Source organism: Cyanistes caeruleus, unplaced genomic scaffold (assembly GCF_971803275.1).
Source record: "Cyanistes caeruleus unplaced genomic scaffold, bCyaCae1.hap1.1 HAP1_SUPER_30, whole genome shotgun sequence".
NCBI classification, from domain to species: domain Eukaryota; kingdom Metazoa; phylum Chordata; class Aves; order Passeriformes; family Paridae; genus Cyanistes; species Cyanistes caeruleus.
The window spans coordinates 3,247,373-3,267,276 of NW_028256295.1; the positions used below are offsets into that span (position 1 = coordinate 3,247,373).

Below are 19,904 nucleotides of genomic sequence, written 5' to 3' on the forward strand. Positions count from 1 at the left end.
CAACAGTTGTTGTTAAGTGTTCTCTTGGCTGCTACATTTGTGGTTAAGTGTTTCTTTAAAGTCTGTGAACTAATGTTAAGGTGTTTTCCAGTTGTGGTTAACTTGTAACTATTATTATTATTATTATTATTATTATTATTATTATTATTTGAAAAAGTAAAAGAACCCCTCCCCCCCCGAATAAGGCTCCAATTTCCTAGCCAAGACTATATTCCTCCCTGGGCAGCTTTTCCCAAGACCAAAACCGACAACAGTAAAAAGGAGAAGGACAAAAAAAATAATAAAGCTGTAAGCCTTGGACCCAGCCCCCAAAAAAGTGTGAGGAAAACCCCAAGAGGCAAGACCAGGGGAGATCAAACATGGTTCCTGCTGGACTCTTGGGAGTCAGGGACCAGAGGGAGCCTAAAAGGATCATCACAAGGCTCATGGTAGGTCTGGTGATAGCAATGCACCTCACCAATGCCATGGGGACAGACTCTTGCATGAAATGTTATTATCCCTTGTATGATGGGGAAAATCTAGGGTCCCTGGTAAGGGTCCACACAAATTTGAGTCCTTCTTGTTACAACAAATCACAATTAGAAGAATGCCAAGAAAACGGAAAAACATATTGGATTACCAGAAATACGGTCACTTTTAGAGAAGGTCTTTTGGGAGACTGTCCCATGAGGGATACTTGGCTGTGCTTTGAAATGAACGAACCAGTAAAAGGTGAACCTGATGTGGTAAAGGAGAAAAGAGTGGACATGAGCGTGGGAAATGAAGAATGGGAAAATTTGAGTGGGAAGAACTTGTTCATTGATTTAGTTGAAAACATCAGCAAGGAATTAAATATAACTGATTGTTGGGTATGTGGGAGTACTAAAATGTCTGATATTTGGCCCTGGGAGGGAATTAGCTTGAAACCTTGAGAAATTCTAAGCATAAAATGAACTGGGGAAGGCCAAAGCACACCAGGGTATAGGAGAAGAGAAAAATGGGAATTAAAGGCTAAGGTAATTGGGGAAGACTGTATTCTACGAACTGGAAAAAGATATAGAACCCTGGTGGGGCGGATGGCATGCAAAAGATATAACGAAGAATCTAGGAACTAAATGGGTTCCCCCAGGAGCCCAACCTAAGATATTGATCCTTAGAGAAAAGGGAAAAAGGGTGCATTCATCACAAAGGATATAACCTTTACGAATGTGCAGAAAAAGGGATCAATCCCTTCTGGGGAATTAGAAGCCTATCAAAGCATTGGGAGTACCCCTATGAAGACAGGGAGGGTTTTTGGGAAGCCCCAGATGATTTCTTTTGGATCTGCAGGGATGCAGCTTATACACATCTACCAGGAGACTGGTCAGGTAGCTGCACGATTGGGGTGATAAAGCCAGCTTTCTTCCTGCTCCCAAAACAAGCTGGCTCAGAGCTTGGAGTACCAGCATATGACAACCTAAAGAGGCCCCTAAAAAGGAGGAAGAGGAGTGTAATAAGCACAGGAGGGACCCAGAACTGGAAAGGAACAGTCTGGACCCTGGAGGAAATAATAAGAACTTATGGGCCAGCGACCTGGGCCCAGGATGGGTCCTGGGGATATAGGATCCCAATATACACATTAAACAGAATAATCAGGCTCCAAGCTGTAATTGAAATAACATCAAACAAAACAGCCCCAGCCTTCATCATATAAGTGACCACCTCTCCCAGACCCGAACAGTGGTGTACCAACTCCGACTGGCAGTAGATTACCTTCTCGCTGATGAGGGGGGAATCTGTGGGAAGTTCAACACCTCTGAATGCTGCCTAGAAATAGATGATAAAAGTGAAGTAATCTGGAACATTTCTAAAGAGATCAGAAAAATCTTCTACGTAGGGAACCAAGAATGGACACCGATCCTGAATACTGATTGGTGGGATAGTTTCTGGTCCTTTAAGGGCTGGTGGAAAAAGGTGGCATTCATTGGTATAGCGGGACTAGCAGGACTGTTATTTCTTCCCTGCGTCATCCCATCTATGATCAGAATGATTACCTCAGTAATACAGTCTAGCAGCACGATCTACAACTCATTAGAAATAACCCAAGAGAAGGGAAAAACTAAGATCCTAATATTAGAAAGTTCAGAGCGGAAAGCAGCAAAAAGGGTATATGACCAATATCAAAGACTAAAGAAGTTTCACTACCAGGAGCCTGAAACAACAAATTGACACAGGCTGATGCCTGGTCAAATTAAAAGAGGGGGGATATTGTTATAAATAAAAATCCCAATGTTCAAATTATATGTTCCTGTTTCAATCCCAGTTTAGGTCCCTGGATAAGGGGTTTTGGTGTTGTAAGTCCCAAAAGGGTTCACTGTTAAGAAGTTCGTACTTGTTTTATCCTTGCATTTGTATCCCCATCCCTTATTCTCTTCCAACCCGTCAGGCAATTTAGCCGCTGCTGCCCAGGATGAACTTCCCCATTTCCCATAAAGACTTGCACATGGGTGGATATTAAAATCATATTACCACCTGGGAGCAAAGACAGCCCTGGACAACGAGCCACGCTCAGGGAACATCTGGAGGACCCCACTGTGGAGGCAGCGGGGACCTGGGGAGACTGGGTGCGCCAATCCCAGTCCGGCAAGCTGGTTGCCATGACCTGGGCAGGACTTGAGAGGGAAGACACCCCTAGACCTTTGAGCCTAAGACAGAGTCTCTGGGTGATCCTGGCGAGGACAGAGGCTCTGGTCCTGCTGACAGTGGATGACGACAGGCCTGTGTGATCCTCGACATCGACCACAGGGAGCAGTGGTGGCGGCCCGCAACCCCGAGCCCCCACCTCTAGGCCCAGTTCTCTCTAATAAAGGCTTGTTAATGGGAGCAGAAGGTCTCCTGGCCCTTTAATTCACCGCACCTGCAGTGCCGGGGGAGGAGGCACAGCTGGGAGGAGGGAGGGGTGGGGGGAAGCTGGTTTTAGGGGTATTAATTTACTTCTCACAATCCTTCACTGAGTTTTTGGAATTTTCTGCCAGAAATCTCTCTCCTCCCCCACTCATACACAGGTATTTGGGGCAGTTTTCTGCTTTTTGGGAGAAATCCGAGCGATGCACTGAGGCACCTAATTAGAGGTGGGAGAAGTGAGGCTCCAGGGCTTCCCGCTGAGCCGGAGCCACCGAACACCATGGGCAGGGAAAAGCGGGCCGGGAGCTGCGGAGAACTTTGTTTGTGTTCGGAGCTCAATGGCGGCTCGGGCCGGGCCCGTTCCAGGCCTGTTCCTCATCTCGGCCCTTCCCCTCACACAGCCCGGGGGGCCCTGAGGGCGCGGGGCGGGGCTGTGCCGTGTGCAGAGCCCGCCGCTGGCTACGATTGGCTGCTGCTGCCGTCACTCGTGGCTCTGGCGCGTGCTGATTGGGCAGAGCGGGGACAAGCCCGGCCCCGCTGGCGCCCCCAGGGCGGCCGTGGGGCAGGAGAGCCGCCATTGCCGGAGCGTCTGTGCGGGCCCGGCAGCGGCGGCAGCGGCCGGAGCCCGGTGAGGCGGCGGCGGAGCTCGGAGGCGGCCCCAGCCATCGCAGGTGGGAGCCGCGCTCGGTTCTGCGGGGGCTCGGGGCTCGCTGCGGGCCCGGGAGGGGGCGGCGGGGGGCTGTGGCGGGTGGCTTGTGCCGTGGCCGGCCCGCGTTGGCCCTGGCGTGAGGGCGCTGCGGGAGCGGCTGCCCGCGGTCTCCTTCCCGCTGGGGCCTCGGCAGGAGCCGGTGCCGGAGCAGCGCTGGCTCGTCCCGGTTCGTGTCGGTAGCCCGGAGGTGGCTGCGCTGTGCCCGGGGCTGGGCGGGCAAATTCCCGGCGCCAGAGGTTTGTGTGGCCAAAGGAGGCAGAGGAGCGGTGTGAGAGTGACTTTATTGCTGCCCAAAGGGAGAGGCCGTGGGGCATTTGCCGTGCGCTCTCTCCAGCTGCTGGAGGACGCGGCCTCGTTTTTGTCCTGATTTTCCCGGCCGCGTGTCCCTGTCCCTTTCCCCACTGGCGGAGGTGCTTGGAAGGTTCAGACTTCCCCATCTGCCTCCTGCATGTCCCGGTTAATATGTACCCACCACTTTTGTATAACATCCGATATTGATGGCTCTGTTAAGTCATTGTTCTTCTGGAAGTTCAGGAATTTAGCGGGACATTGTCAGAGCAGCGGTCCTTGTCAATTGGTAACATTTTCTGAAACTGATGCTTTTTCCCATTGCTTCCTTATGTGCAAGTCCCTGGCCCTATCTGCAAGCAGATTCACTCATTGACTCTGTTTTTTCTTCCTGGGTGTTCTTTGATTTTGGGATTGCTCTCAGTGCCCTCATTCTCTGTCCTTTTGTAGCCGTTTGTGGCTCAGGAGGCCTGGCTGCCCCCGCATCCCCTTGCTCAGCTGCTGAATGAGCTGCACTCAGCAAGGTGTGTGCATGGTGAAAAGATGAGAGTTGCTGTAGCACATAAGAGGAGAAACTGCATTTGTTTAACCCATGGTCGGCCAGGGAACCACAGAAATGTTGCCCATTCCCATCCTTTCCACGTTTGGACCAGTACATGAGCTCTTTTCTTATACCCTTTGTTATCTGTTTCTCCACTTTTCCTTTGTGATCTATTTGCCAGCAGCAGTTTGAGTCATTTAACTTTCCACAAACTCTGCCTCCTTTTCCTGCTAAAAGATAATGTGACTCCATCCCATGGTGAAATGTGTTCCTCATCTGGGTGGATTGGTTGGGAAGAAAGTGAGGAACTGGAGCTGTCTGGTTGGGTATTATTTTGAGGACATCATGTAATCTAATTATACCATGGAAATGATAAATGGTTTCACTGGCTCCTGATATGAATTTGTTAGGGTTCCCAGGGGCTGGTCCATGGTGTTGCAGGATTTGTTCAGGTGGCCATTCATCTTTTCCCCATTTTTGGGTGCTCCCTCCAGCCAGGGTTGCATCAATTTTTGGCTTTTCTCTAATTAATTCAGCACATACTTGGATTCCCAACAAATTTCCCTTAACTTGGAGCAAAAAAACCCCAGTGCTCTAATTCACCCTGGATAACATAGAAAGTGAGAGCACAAGTTAAGGTGGTGAGTGGGATGACTTCCCCCCATTTTTTATAGTGAAGTTTTCACAACATTCTCAATTAGCTGTTTTCCTTTTTAGCTTAACCAATTTCTGCTGCAGAGTCAGATATCCTCACTATGGGCTCTGCCTTTAGCTGTGCAAATTCCATCTGTGCCAGCAGGCAGAGCTTGGGGTGAGGGGCAGAGGAATTCAGCTCAATTCCTCCCCCAGGCAGGAACACCCTGGTACATTGTCCAGGCTTTGCCCCAGAGGTGTTAATTTGCATTTCTAAAGCTCCTCTCCTGGCTGCCTGGAATGAAGCTTCTCTTCCAGGGCAGCCATGGGATGACTCACATGGAGGGCTCCCTCCCCCATCTGCTGTTTCTTTGTTGGTTTTTTTTTAACAATTTTCTATTAACTGTTTACATTTTAAAGGGCCACCTTTCAAACTCTTCTACTTTTCAAAATGCAGCTTAAAGGTGAACATGGAAAAACCCATATCATAATGTTGCCATCACTACGAGCCACACACAAACATAAAAACAAAAATTAGAAAGAAATCAAGTATTTTCTTTTTCTTCTCTTCTGACTAAAAACTGATCCTCACACCCCTGGGCCAAGCAGAACTGACAACAGAAAAGTAGAATTATTACGAAAAATTCTTCTAATGGTGTAATCTTTTCACTGAAACTGTGAAAAGCAAAAACTCTCCAACAATGTCTTTAGAGAAATAAGGCATGACTTGATTCTGAACAGAATCATTTCAACCACACATAGTCTGCATGTGCAGAGAAAATCATTCCATGACATGTGAGTTTTACTAGATGTTTCCTAAACTTTATACAGTCTGAACCCATAGAAATCCATTGGTTTAGTGTTCATTGTCTCCAAGTTGTGGAGTCCTTAGTGTTTGGTTTCCTGTTGCACCCGGATTTCTGTGTCTCTGTTGTGAATTAGGTCTGCACTCCTGGATTTCCTGCTCAGCCTTTTCCAGACCTGGTGTCTCCAGCTGTGCCAGGGCAGTGTCTGGGGTAGTGTCAGGTGCAACTTGTTGGTTGATGTTTGCTGCTGGGTATTGATGTTTTGTTGATTGTCGTTGTCTTTGTGGGAATCTTTTGGGCTATTCCCAGTCTTTTGACATGTTAAGCTCATCTCTTCTGAGTGGTGGAACATCCCGTAAAAAAACCCTTTAAAATTCCTTTCCCCAAGGCAAATGCAAACCAAGCCTGACTGGAGAAATCAAATAAAAAATAATTTTACACCTGGTATATTTTCCAATACTCTAATCCCAGCCAGCCCAGAGTGTGAGTGTAATTGAGAGCCAGAGTGGAATTCTCCCGGTGCCTTCCCCAGCAGCTGTGGCGAGGGCAGGCACAGAAAGCCCTGAAGCTCCAGCAGTGCCAGCCAGGATTGTCCCGCAGGGGCTGGAGATGCCAAAGGAGGGTGCCCAGGCCGAGGATTTCAGCAGAGGATCTGTGGGCAGGCCCAGGGGCTTCCCCCGCTGGGGAGCCCTGGCTGCTGCTGCCTTGCCTTCAGTGCAGGCTCAGGGGCGGCTCCCATCCTCCTGCTGCAGCCGGGAAATCCAAATCTGCGGGGCTGCAGAGCCCTTGAGCCGAGGCTGAGGGGTCCCCCCCGTGTTCAGCTATGCTGGGGCTGTTTCTGTGCTCAGGGACACTTGGAATGGGCCGTGCCACTTGGCCACCAGAGCTGCTTCTTTCCACTGCTTCGGCAGGACCCGATGTCCTGCTTGGGTGTGTCGCAGTAGAGATGGACAATGACACCTGTTTCTTCCTCCACCATAGCCAAAGCTTTATTGCACACAGCTTATATTTACATGGTTATCAGAAGGCACCGTGCTTAATTCCAGTTGGTTGGGAACTCAGTTCACTGGTTGGTAATGGTGAGTGTACACGTCAATCCAAACTTTTCTCTCTAACAATGTTTTCATACTTTTTCTACTGATTCCCATGGGACAGATCCCTTGTTGCTACAGGTGCACTTGTTTTTCTCCCCAAGAATAGTTTGTTATGTTAACAAACTTTTAATTCTCAAGATGTTTTTGCATGAGAACTTATCAGGCCAGCTGCTAGCTACACTAAGCCCAAGTAACAAATCCTAAACCATGATTTTCCAAGTCCTTTCTTTTGTAAGGTTTTACCTTTATGTGACAGGGTGTTGTGGACAGCAAAGTCCAAAGGTGGGTTTGTCTCAAATCTCTCCCAGCCCGGGTCTGGATCTCTCTCAATTCAATGCAGGCATGGGTTTCTTCCCAGCCCCCTGTCCAGGCTGTTCAAACAGGAGGCTGGGTTAAACCCTTCCCCTGTCCTCAATTCTAAATCCTCCTGTGCCACTGAACAAGTTTCATACTGCAGTCACCGAGCTCTGCTCATCCATTTAGAGGCTCTGTTGGGGTGCGTGGGAGAAGGTGAGGAGGGGTCCCCGGGGGTCGTGTCCCCCCCCGGGAGTGCCTGTGACTCCCCCATGTCCCCCCCCATGCCGGGCTCACCCCCTTTTGTCTCTGCCAGAGCTCCTGACCCAGCTCCTGCTGTGCCCTGGGAGGGGCTTTGGGGAGCCCCCCTGGAACCCCCTTGGATCCCCATTCCTGGGCCCTGGGACCCCCCCGCATCTCCTTGCCCAGCTCCGGGACCCCCTGCACCCCCTTCTCCTGCACCAACAGCGCCCTGCACCCCCTTTCCCGGGGATCCTCCCCTGGCAGCCCCTGGATCCCCCGGTTCCGTCAGCCCGGGGACCCCCGGAGCCCCATTCCCGGCCATCCCGGGGCACCGCACCCCCAGGCCTCCCTTTCCAGGGAAAGCCGAGCTGGGCACGGGGCTCTCCAGCCGCTCTGGCATTTCTGATCACCCAAAGGAGAGGGAGAGAGCAGCAGAGAGAGAGAAGGAGATTGGGAATCGGGGCTCGGGCTCCCAGCGCCCGCTCCTGCTCCGCCGGGGCTGGGGAGCCGCAGCCGCAGGAAAAATGGGATCCGCGGATGCCGGGGCTTCCCCCGCTTTGGGCCGAAGCCGGCGGGTTCCAGGCAGAGTTTGGGCGCAGGGCCCGGGAGTTCAGCCCAGTTTGTCCCGGGGGTCCCGCAGTGCGCGGCCGAGGAGGGTCCCGGGGGATCCCGGGAGGGGATCCAGGGGAATTCCCTGGAATTGCCCCGTCCCCTCCCCCCGCGCTCCCTCGGGCACTTTCGCTTCCGCCTTGGCCGCCCTGCGCCGCCGGGATCTGCCCGGCGACCGGTGACGTCACTGCAGCCTCGGGCTGCCACTGGCGGGCAGCAAAGAGCGGCGCCAATGGCGGGGCCGGAGGCGGCTCTGGGGGCGGGGCCGGGGCTGTGGGCGGGGCCGCAGCGGAGCAGCGCGATGGCTCCAGCGCTGGGGCCGGGGGCGCTCCCGGTGGGCGGCGAGAGGTGAGGGGGACCCCCGGCACCGGGACTCTTTGATCGCCCATTCCGGAGCGCCGAGGGGCCCCTAAACCCCCATTCCTGGCCGCCGCCATCCCACCGAACCCCCATTCCCGGCCGTGGGTCCCACCCTGCACCCCCTTATCCGGCACCAGGAACGCCTGCACCCCTTTCCCGGCCATCCCGCCTGCCGCAGCCCCCAGACCCCCTTCTCCTTGACCCATTTACCCCCCGGACCCCTATTCCTGCCTCTCCCAGCAGCCAGCCTCTCCTTTCCTCAGCACTCAGGACACCCGCGACCCCTATTCCCAGCCATCCCGGCTTTCCCTGCCCTGTCCTGGCAATGGGGACAGCGGGGACCCTTGGAGCTCCCTTTCCTGGGTACAGGAACGCCCTGAACTCCAGCTATGCCACATCTAGCCAGCCCTAGCCTCCCCTCTTGTCACTCCTGGCATCCCCAAATGCCCTTCCCGGCTCTCCCCGTTCCCCCTTTCCTTCAGCCGTGACCCCCCCGATCCCAAATCTCCAAATGTCCCCCCAGTTCTCCTCTCCCTGCGTTCCCTGCACGCGGCGCTGTCGGAGCCCGGCCCGGGCTTCCCACAGTCCATGTCCATGGGGTCCCTGGCTGGGATCCCCTTCCAGCGCCGCCGCAGCGAGCGGGGCCGGGCGGAGCCGAGCCGGGATCTTGGGATAGCCAGGGCTGGGATCTTGGGATAGCCCGGGCTGGGATCTTGGGATAGCCAGGGCTGGGATACTGGGATAGCCAGGGCTGGGATCTTGGGATAGCCAGGGCTGGGATCTTGGGATAGCCAGGGCTGGGATATTGGGATAGCCAGGGCTGGGATATTGGGATAGCCAGAGCTGGGATATTGGGATAGCCAGGGCTGGGATATTGGGATAGCCAGGGCTGGGATATTGGGATAGCCAGGGCTGGGATATTGGGATAGCCAGGGCTGGGATATTGGGATAGCCAGGGCTGGGATATTGGGATAGCCAGAGCCGGCACAAGGAGCGGCACCGGCACGGGGCCAGCGGGGAGCTGCAGATGCTGCAGCAGCGGCACAGCCAGAGCGGGGCTGAGCGGGGGGAGCCGGGGCTGGGGGATCTGTGGGGCTGCGATGGCAACTGTGGCACCGCCATGGGGATCCCTGAGATCCAGGCTGAGGGATTAACAAATTCCCTGGCTCACAGCTGCAGGGAATGTCTCCAGAAATCTGTCAGATATGGGCGGGAGGTGCTGAAGTGTAAAGGTGGGGAGGGCAGAATTCCCAATGGGAATATGGGAATGGGAATGTGGGATTTGGGAGGGCAAAATTTGGGAACCTGGGAATTCGCATGGAAATTCCATGGATGGATCTCAGACATCCCATTCCCGAGAGACTTCCAAGGATGGATCTCACTGCTGTCCCATTCCCATGGGAGCTCTGTAGATGGATCTCACTGCCATGCCATTCCCATGGAATTCCATGGGCAGATCTCCCCATCCCACTGCCATGGGAGCTCCAATCCGGTTCTGACCCAACCCCATCCTGTGGATCGCCCTGTTCCTTGCCATCCCCACCCCCTACAAGACTCCTGGGGGTCCCCCCATGACCCACCCAGCCCCCCCAAACTCTTTCTGGGTTCCCCCTCATCCCCCTATGACAGGAATTCCTGGAAGTCCCCCTGTGTCCCCTCCCCCAGGACTTTGGGGGTCCCACCCGACCTGTCCGTGCACCCCCAGATTTCTTCCACAGCCCCCCTGTGATGGTGGAGGGTGGGGGCCGAGTGCTGGTGCCCCCCTGCCTGCAGCAGATCCAGCGGTGAGGGCAGTTCGGGGGGTCCCTCAGCATTTGGGGTCCCTGGGATTTGGGGTGACCCCCCGGGCCCCCCAGGATCTCCCTGAACACGCTGACGCTGCCCGTGCGCAGTGAGAAGGTTCAAACCCGGCACGGGGTCCCCAGCACTGCCACCCGCATTGCCCAGGTACCCCCAAACCTGCCGAGAACCCCCAAAGCCCCCGGGACACCCCAACCTCCCCGGGATCCCAAAAACAGTCCTTGATGCTCCAAAAACTCCCCAAAACCACAAAACCCCATACAGACGTTGAGAAGGTTCATACCTGTCATGGGGTCCCCATGTCCATCACCAGCAAGTTCCCCAAAACAGCCTTGAGATCCCCAATTTCATCGCTGGGATCGCCCAAATTCCCCCATCAGGACCCCTGTAAACCCCCTTGAGAACTCCCAAGAAACCACCATGGCCCCAAAAACACCCAGAAATTCTGAAAATCCCCAGGAACCCCTCACCAAGGTTTATACCCAGCATGGAAATCCCATCGCCTTCATCAGCATCACCCAGGTACCCCCAACCCCTCCCGGGCTCCACTGCCGGAACCAACGGGAGCGGTGTTGCCCTTTTAAGAGGAGTTACAGTGGGACCCGACAACACCGGGGGCCCTTAAAGCGGCCATGGTAGAGAGAACCCCCAAAATCCACCCTGGGGGACAAAACATCCCCTACAGGGGCTTGGGGTGGGGACACCCCTAAAAATGTCACTTAAAGCCGTCATGATCCCCCCTCAAAAGGGGCTTGTGGGGCTGCGGCCGCACAAACACCCTAAAATGGGGAGGAAAAAACACCCCTGTAGTGGTGGGATCCCCCCAAAAAAACCTGAAAAAGAGAAAAACTCCTCTTGAGAGGGGCCTGAAGACCCTGGAAGGCCCTGGAAGAGGGACAAGATCCCCTCCTGTGCTGGGGCCTCCCCGAGCCGGGAACTCTCCCGTTCCTGCACTCGGGGGAGCCCCGAACGACGGCGGCTCCTGGGCTGAGCCCCCCTCAGCCGGGGCTGCGGGGGGAACTGGGGGGGCTGGGACGGGGCTTGGGGCTCCTGGGGTGAACTGGGGGACCCTCAGTGCTCCCACCTCCCCCTGTTCCCCTGTCCCGCCCCGTTCCCATTGTTCCCCCAAAGCTCCGCTGCCCCCAGCTCGGTTTGGGGGGGACCCAGCCCTTTCCCATCGTGTCCCGGCCCGGCCCCGCTCACCCGAGGGCTCCGAACCACGCACAGGGACAGAGGAGGGACAGAGGAGGAGGAAGAGGAGGGACAGAGGAGGAGGAAGAGGAGGGACAGAGCAGGAGGAAGAGCTGGAGCAGGCAGAGGAGGCTCCACCTGCGCTCCCCGCTCTCTGCATCTGCAGCTCCTTCGGGACCATCGCCCCCCATCCCGCAGGTGCCCGGGGAGGGGGAGCTCGCCCCAAATCCCCCGGGGCTCCCTGGCTTTGGGGTTTTTGGGGGGGATGTTTGGGGATGGCAGGGCTCCAGAGCCGAGCCGCAGATGCCCCTCGGGGGCACCCCGGGGGTCCCCGGGAGGTGTTTTTTGGGGGGTGCCGGTGGCGGTGGCGGCAGAGCCCCGGCAAAGGGGCCGGGGGGATGCGGGTCCGGCATGGCCGGGAAAGGGGTTCGGGGCTCCCGGTGCCGGCAGTGGCTGCTCCCAGCATTGCCCAGTTGCTCCCCCCGTGTGGCTCCAGTTTCCTCTGCGCCCCATGATAAGCCAAATCACTCCCAGTCATTCCCTATTAGAGTACAATTTGTCTCCATTTTATCCCATTTTTCCACATTTTTATCCAATTTTCCCCTTTTTTATCCCATTTCCCCCCATTTTTGCTCTATTTTCCTAATTTTTATCCCATTTTCATATAGTTTTCGTCATTTTTATCCTAATTTTTATTTTTCACCAACTTTTCCCTCATATTTTTCCCATTTTTCCTCCATTTCTGCCTTTTTTATCTCATTTTTCCTCAGTTTTCTCCATTTTTTCCTGATTTTTTTCCTATTTTTTCTCCGTTCTTATTCAATTTTTTCCCCCATGTTTTCCTATTTCCCCCCAATTTTTTTCCATTTTTAATCCATTTTTTTCCCCATTTCCCCATTTTACGCTATTTTTGCTCCATTTTTCCCTAGTTTTTCCCCTCCTCTCTCCTGTTCTCTCCTGTTTTCCCCATTTTCTTCCATTTTTCTACGATTTTTGCCTCATTTTTACCATTTTTATTCCCATTTTTACCCCAGTTTTCCCCATTTTTTCCCCCATTTTTATCCTGGTTTTATCTCATTTTTCCACAAATTTATCTTTATTTTCTTCCATTTCTTTCTCCCATGTTTCCCAATTTTTCCTCCATTTCCATCCCATTTTTTCCGTATTTTTTTTTCGGTTTTGGCTCCATTTTCCCCCATTTTTTTTCCCGTTTTTCTCTTTCCCCCCTTTTTTTGTCGTTTTCCCCAACTTTTCCCCATTCTTCTTCAATTTCTATCTTATTTTTCCCCATTTCCCATTATCTTCGCCATTTAATTATCTCAAAAATTGAAATTTGGGGGGAAAAATATAAATTTTGGTGGGGAAAAAAGGGTGCTTTGGGGGAAAAACTCCATGAATTTGAATCACAGCTTTCCTGTGATTTTTCCATGATTTCCCCATGATTTCCAGCCAGAAAGAGGCATGTGATTCATCTGAACATTCTGGAAGCTGGAAGAGGACCAGGCCATCAACCTTCCCAAAAATCTTGATCAGCTCATCCGCAATTCCACCTTTCCCCACTCCCCGGATTCCCAGGTCTGGAAATTCTTCTACGACCTCCCAGGTAGGCAATTCCCAAAATTCCATGGAAAAATGGGATAGGGGGATTTCATCCAGTTTTTTTTTCCTGATTTTCCCCATTATTTTCCCCAATTTTTTTCTCTCTTTTTCTTTTTTTTTCTTAATTTTCCTGATTTTTCCGTCATTTTTCCCTGGATTTTTCCCAGTTTTTTCCCCAGTTTTTTCCTGACTTTTTTTCCCTGATTTTTCCCTATTCCCAAAACTTTTTCTTTTCCACAACTTTTTCTTAAATTTTTCTTAAATTTTTCTGGCTTTTCCCATTTTTTCCCGATTTTTTCCCCTGATTTTCCCATTTTTTTTCCTGATTTTCCCCCAATTTTTTTCATTGTTTTTTCTGATTCCTTTCCCTGATTTTTTCCAGGTTTTATTCCCTTTTCCTTATTTTTTTCTCATTTTTCACAATTTTTTTCACATATTTTTCAAACTATTTTTCCTGATTTTTCCCTCTGATTTGTCGAAATATTTCCCCTTTTTTTCCTAATTTTTCCTGATTTTTTTCCTGTTTGTTTCCTTGATATTTCCTAGTTTTTTCCCCAATTTTTCCCCCATTTTTCCAGTTTTTTCCCCACTTTCTTGTCCTCAGTTTTTATTTATTTTTTTCCTTGATTTTTCACTTTTTTTTTCTCAGTCTTCTTCCTCTTTCTTTTCCTGATTTTTCAGTTTTTTTCCCAAATTTTTTCCTAAATTTTTTTCTTGATTTTCCCCCTCTTTTTCCTGATTTTTCTCTCTTCTTTTTGCAATTTCTTCCTGGTTATTCCCCAATTTTTTTCATAATTTGTCCCTGATTTTTCTCTGTATTTCTTAATTGTTTTACTGTTTTTTCCTGATTTTTTCCAGGTTTCTTCCCTCTCTTTTCTCGATTTTACCCAATATTTGCTCAATATTTTTCTAGATTTTCCCCATTATTCCCTGATTTTTCCTAACTTTTTTCCTGATTTTTTTTTATGATTTCTTTTTCATGATTTTTTTATTTTTCTGATTTTTTTTTTCAATCTTTTCCCATTTTTTTTCTTAAGCTTTTCCTTGATTTTTGTGCTTTTTCCTGTTTTAATCCCATTTTTTCCCCTGATTTTTCCCTTTTCCTTTCCCTAATCTTTCTGGTTTTCCCCAATTCTTTCCTGTTTTTTTTCATTATTTTTTTCTGATTTTTCCAGATTTTTTTATCCTTTTCCTGTTTGTTTCCCTGATTTTACACTGATTTTTTTTTCCCCCACATTTTTTCTCTGATTTTTTCCCAATTATTTTCCTTATTTTTTTGCAATTTTTTCTCAAATATTTCTGGGTTTTCCTTCATTTTTCCAACATTTTTCCTAATTTTTTCCTGATTTTTCCTGATTTTTCCCAGGGTCTTTTCAGCTTTCTTTTCCTGATATTTTCCTTGATTTCTCACAATTTTTCACAATTTTTTTCATGTATTTCCCATTTTTTCCTGATTCTTCTCTCTTCCTTTCCCAAATAGTTTCTAGCTTTTTCCCAATTTCTTCTCAAATTTCCCTAGTTTTTACCTGATTTTTCCTGGTTTTTTTTCCTATTACTTTCCAGATTTTATTCCTCTTTCTTTTCTGGATTTTCCCCAATTTTTCCAAGTCCTTTCCCAGTTTTTTTCCTGATTTCTCCAATATTCTTTCCAATTTTCCCTGGTTTTTCATGATTTTTCCTTCTTTTCTTATTTTTCTGATTTTTTCCTGATTTTTCCTGATTTTTCCTGATTTTTCCTGATTTTTCCTGATTTTTCCTGATTTTTCCCAGATTTTTTCCACTTTCTTTTCCTGATTTTTCCCCCATTTTCCCCCTTTTTTTCCTTGAGTTTTCTCTTTTTTTCCCCCCAATTTTTCCTAGTTTTCCCCAATTTTTTGTCAAATTTGCCCCTGTATTTCCCAAATTTTTCCCAATTTTTTCCTGATTTTTCCCTGATTTTTTTTGGATTTTACCCTGATATTTTTCTGGTTTTTCCCTGATTTTTCCCTTTCATTTTCCTTGAATTTATCCTGCTTTTTTTCCCTTTTTTTCCTCAATTTTTGAGTTTCCTTCATACTCCCAGTATCATCCCAGTAACACCCAATCTGATCCCAGTCACTCCCAGTCTAATCCCAGTCACTCCCAGTATGAGGCCAGTGGCCCCCAGTTGCTCCCTGGCAGTGCCAGTGTGACCCCAGTAGCCTCCAGTGTGATCCCTGGGACTCCCTGTCTCTCCCAGTATATCCCAGTCAGCCCCAGCACGCTCCCAGTCATTCCCAGCTCCTCCCAGTTGCTCTCAACATGATCCCAGTTGTTCCCAGCCACTCCCAGTCAATCCCAGTATGATTCCAGTCACCCTCAGTGGGATCCCAGTCTCAGCCAGCAGGGACCCAGCTGCTCCCACTGTGATCCCAGTATGATCCCAGTTGAGTATGATCCCAGAATAGTTGCAATTCTTCCCAGTTCCTCCTGGTATGATCCCAGTTGTCCCTGGAATAGTCCCAGTCCATCTCAGCATGGTCCCACTCACTCCCTGTTTCTCCCAGTGTGGTTCCAGCTGTTCCCAGTATGGTCACAGACACTCCCAGTATATCCCAGCTGCCCTCAGCATGCTTGTGCTCATTCCCAAGGATTCCCAGTTGCCCCAGTAGGGTTCCAGTTACCCCAGTCCAAACCAGTCCCTGCTGCCACTCCTGGGATCCCCCGGCCCTCTCTGTGTTCCCCCCTCCCACATCTCCCCAGAGGAGCCCCAAGGGCTGGCAGTCCCCAGCCAGGGTCCCCAGCCAGCCCCAGGTTGGATCTGCAGCCCCCAATTTTCCCAGTTTCCCTCTCCTTTTCCCCGGGCCGGGTTCCCCCCGTCACTCCAGCGGGTGGGAGCAGCGGAGAGCCCCTGAACACCAAAGGGGACAGACCAGAGATGGGGAACTCTTGGGAGGCATTTTCAGGGCTGAATCTTGATGTTTTGGAGGTTTTTATGGATGGCTGGTGACTTCTAGAGATGAACTTGGGCAGGAGGAACACCCTAACCCAATGTGCTTGTGAATTGTATTTTTCCCCAAACCAGGATTTCCCGTTCCCAAACTTTGGCTGGATGGAGAAGGAGGCTGTGAGGAAGAGGAAGATGTCCCAGGACACCCAGGCAGGTGAGGCGGAAGTCAGTGCCCCTTTCCCCCTCTCTCCTGCTCCATCTCCCAGCCCAGCATGGCCCCCGGCTGCAGGACAACCCTGCTGCCGACGCCGTCCTGCCGGGGACGCACTGGGGGGATCTCCTTCCCCTTCCCTCTGGCACGGAGGCAAATCCCATCCTCTCCTTGTCCTTCCTCCCCCAGATCAGGAGCTGAGGATGGAGACCAGGGAGGACAAATCCCCACAGGAGAAGCTCATGGAAGAGGCCGTTTTGAGCAGCTCCACGGTGCAGGAATCCAACAGGGAGGAAAAGCCCCAGAGATCCCGCAGGAGGAGGGGCTCCAAACCCATCCCAGGGTGCTCTGAGGAGGAAAGACCCACCCTGTGCCGGGAAGGCGGCCGGAGATCCAGCCAGGGCTCTGAGCTGGTGGTCCATGAGCAGGTTCAGGATGGGGAGAAGCCCTGCAAGTGCTTGGAGTGTGGGAAGAGCTTCAGACAGAGGAAAACCCTCGTCCGCCACCAGATGATCCACACTGGGGAATGGGCCTACAAGTGTGGGCAATGTGGGAAGGGCTTCAGCTGCAGTTCCGAACTCATCATCCACCAGCGCATCCACACTGGGGAGAGGCCCTACGAGTGTCCCCAGTGTGGGAAGAGGTTTCAGACCAGCTCCACTCTCCTCAGGCACCAGCGGATTCACACGGATGAGAGGCCCTTCTGCTGCCCTGACTGTGGGGAGGGCTTCAAGCACAACTCCCACCTCATCAACCACCGGCACATCCACACTGGGGAGAGGCCCTATGAGTGTGGGGAATGTGGGAAGAGCTTCAGCCAGAGCTCCAGCCTGATCTGCCACCAGAAGATCCACACCAGGGAACAGCCCTATGAGTGCGGGGAATGTGGGATGACCTTCAGCCGGAGGTCCCAGCTGACCATCCACCAGATGATCCACACTGGGGAGAGGCCCTATGAGTGTCTCCAGTGTGGGAAGAGGTTTCACAGTAGTTCCAATCTCCTCCTGCACCAGCGGAGTCACACGGATGAGAGGCCCTTCCGCTGCCCCGACTGCAGGAAGGGCTTCAAGCAGAACTCCCACCTCATCAGGCACCGGCGCATCCACACTGGGGAGAGGCCCTACGAGTGTCCCCAGTGTGGGAAGAGCTTCTCCAGGAGCTCTCACTTGACCCAGCACCAACAGAGGCACCGGTAAGGGAAGCCCTTTGAGTGCCCCAAGTGCAGGAAGAGATTTGTGCACTGCCCCAGCTCCATCCCCCATCAGAGGACCCACGTTGGGCAGAGCTCTGATGTCCCACGTTCCCAGTGATCTGTGTTGGCAACACACTGGGCTGGTGGTCATTCTGGTTTGGTTCTATCTTTTGATTCATCTTCATCTCTTTAAAACAGACAAAATTGGAATAAAAGTCTACAAATTCATCAAAGGCATCTACAACCTCACATTTATTAATGCTTCAAGGGAATCTGGGAGATACTTGGGAGTATTCAGGGGTTGTGGGGTTATTTGGTGGAGTTGTCTCCATTTCTTGGCACTCAAGGAGACGAGACGGTTCGATCTGTCACCTCAAAACCGCTCAGTCCCACTGAAATCTACTCAATCCCACCCAAAATGACTGGATTCCGCAGCCCCTCAGGGTGCGTTGCCTTAAATTTTAGCTTTCATATCTTTCATGTTCTGCACTGCCTAGGTTTGTAGTTTTGAACTTCACATTAGGTGTCACTGAGCTCTCTTCACAGAGTAGGTAGTGTAGGTTTTCCAAGCAAGGCAAACACCCCAATTCAGGAGCCAGCACCGTGGCCTCCCCCCATGGCCACCCTGGCCAATCTACCCACAAGACATCAATGTGATGGATGGCAAAGCAATGGCGTTTATTGCAGGAGAATTTGACCTTCTATAACCTAGGGTCATTGTGTTACTCCCATCTGCTTACGTTACACTTGAGTGCTATTTGCTAATTACAGAAGGTTTTACTATCCTAACAGAGAGGGGTTTTTGCTAACTTTCCGTTACATCCCGAAATCTTCAGATCGCCAGGCCTTAAACTACAACAGGTAGACAAAACAATTCCTTTTCTAGCTTGATACCAAGGACAGTCGTTACAAGTTCCAAGCCCAAAAGCATAAACAAGGGTGGACTGAAGAGAGAAAACAGGAAGGATGGGACTTCATCATCTGAAGCTGTAACTGGACAATGAACCCAAATATGCAGATGGACCTAAACTAAAAATGTGAGACCTTGTGATCAGTTGTTCATTTTTGTGACCATTTTTGGTCCATCCTGGGTGTAGCCCTGGCTACAAGTGCATACAGGTTATGGTACTGCCCAAGGTGTATCCTTTAAGGCCTTTTAAGAAACTTTATTCTTAACTCTGTCCAGCCTCTGTTCTAGGTCAGCCTTCTGAAGGCATCAGGTGGAATGGGGTTGGAAGGGGATTGGGTGAAGTGGGATGCAGATCAGGAGGGGTGAGATGGGCATTGGGTGGGGCAGGATGGGTGGGATGGAGTTTGGGAGGTGTGAAATGGGGGAAATAGGACTTGGGAAGGGGGTCTTGATGTCCAGCAGGGATGGGATGGGTTGGGGTTGGGATTGGGGAGGTGGGGTGGGGTCTGCAATGAGACAGCCAAAGTTTGGGGATGATGAAGGGAGGGGAAACCCGTTAGTGAGTTTTGGATATTTGGATATTCCCAACGAGATTTTAAGGTATCTCACATTTCTAAGGAGGTTTTGGAGCACTCCCCAGCTCTTGGGGTGCTCCTGAGAGCAGCTCCATGGAGCCCCATTGCCAGGGCTGGTTGCCATGGGCACGAGCTCAGAGCTGTAGCCAGAGTGCGTTGCCTCAGCGCTGGAGAGCAGAGAAATGATGAATGGCCCCAGACATCTCCAGGGTGTGTTTGGGGGCAGAGCAAGTTCTGCCTGTGTGGGGCGGTCACTGCCCCAGCCCAGCCACTGCAGCCTCTGCTCCAGCCCCAAAGTGGCTGCCAAGCCCCTGGCACCCCAAAAACCCCAGCTGGGAGAGGGAGCAGAGCAGGTGAGGCTGTGACACGGGTGTGACACTGACATGTGCCACAGCCCTGGAGCTCACAGCAGCTGAGATGGCGCTGGATCCAAGGCTGATTGTGGATCTTTGTCCCTCTCTTTTCTCCTGACTTCCAGTTTTCAAAATCTGGATAGCTTGAAGTTGGATGGGTTGGACGAGTTGGCTCAGTCAGTGCTTGTTGCAGTGTGTTTATTTTGTTCTGATTATTAAGTGAATGGTTTGTTCCTGTTGTTATCCCCCTATGATTGTGTAATGGTTTTGCCCTCCTGTCAGTTTTTGTAAACCCCTCCCCTTTTTCCTGAACCTTCCTTGTCCATCACCTTTAGCCTGCCCCTGGTCCCTGTCATTCAATGTAAACCCAACCCTTTGTTCCAGCAAGTTCCCTGCCTTTCATCCCCTACTCGAAGCCCCATTGGCTTTGCGACTGCCGCCCCTCCCAAATGTTACCCCTATTGGCTCCTAGTATTGTGAACCCTCCTCCCGACTCCTCCCATACTGTATTCCCATTGGTCCTTGGTTTGTACCCTCCCCTCTTTAAATTGGAGAGCACAGAAGTGCTCAGTGCTCGGAGTCCTTGGATCCCTGTGTGTCTTTCCAGCCCTCGTCCTGTCACCGCTCCTTTCCCTCAATAAATCCTGTTCCTGGAAAGCTGCTTGGACTCTGGGTCTCCTCCATCTCCTCACTGAAGCCCACGACGCTAAGATCCACAGAGCCTTG

General features: G+C 51.4%; 3 protein-coding genes across 3 annotated transcripts in view; 2 read left to right on the forward strand and 1 right to left on the reverse strand.

Moving 5' to 3' along the window:
* LOC111922621 (uncharacterized) overlaps positions 1–19,904 on the forward strand; it is an 813,543-nt gene that overhangs the window by 675,679 nt on the left and 117,960 nt on the right. The window lies entirely within an intron of this gene.
* The window catches only part of LOC111945726 (uncharacterized), a 555,958-nt gene that overhangs the window by 259,452 nt on the left and 276,602 nt on the right, over positions 1–19,904 (reverse strand). The window lies entirely within an intron of this gene.
* On the forward strand, positions 10,836–19,838 carry LOC147645317 (uncharacterized). Its single transcript, XM_086874835.1, has 4 exons — positions 10,836–11,628; positions 12,880–13,033; positions 16,073–16,151; positions 16,338–19,838. Exons 3-4 carry the CDS (start codon positions 16,100–16,102, stop codon positions 17,342–17,344), a joined length of 1,059 nt encoding a protein of 352 aa, XP_086730961.1. The 5' UTR covers positions 10,836–11,628; positions 12,880–13,033; positions 16,073–16,099; the 3' UTR covers positions 17,345–19,838.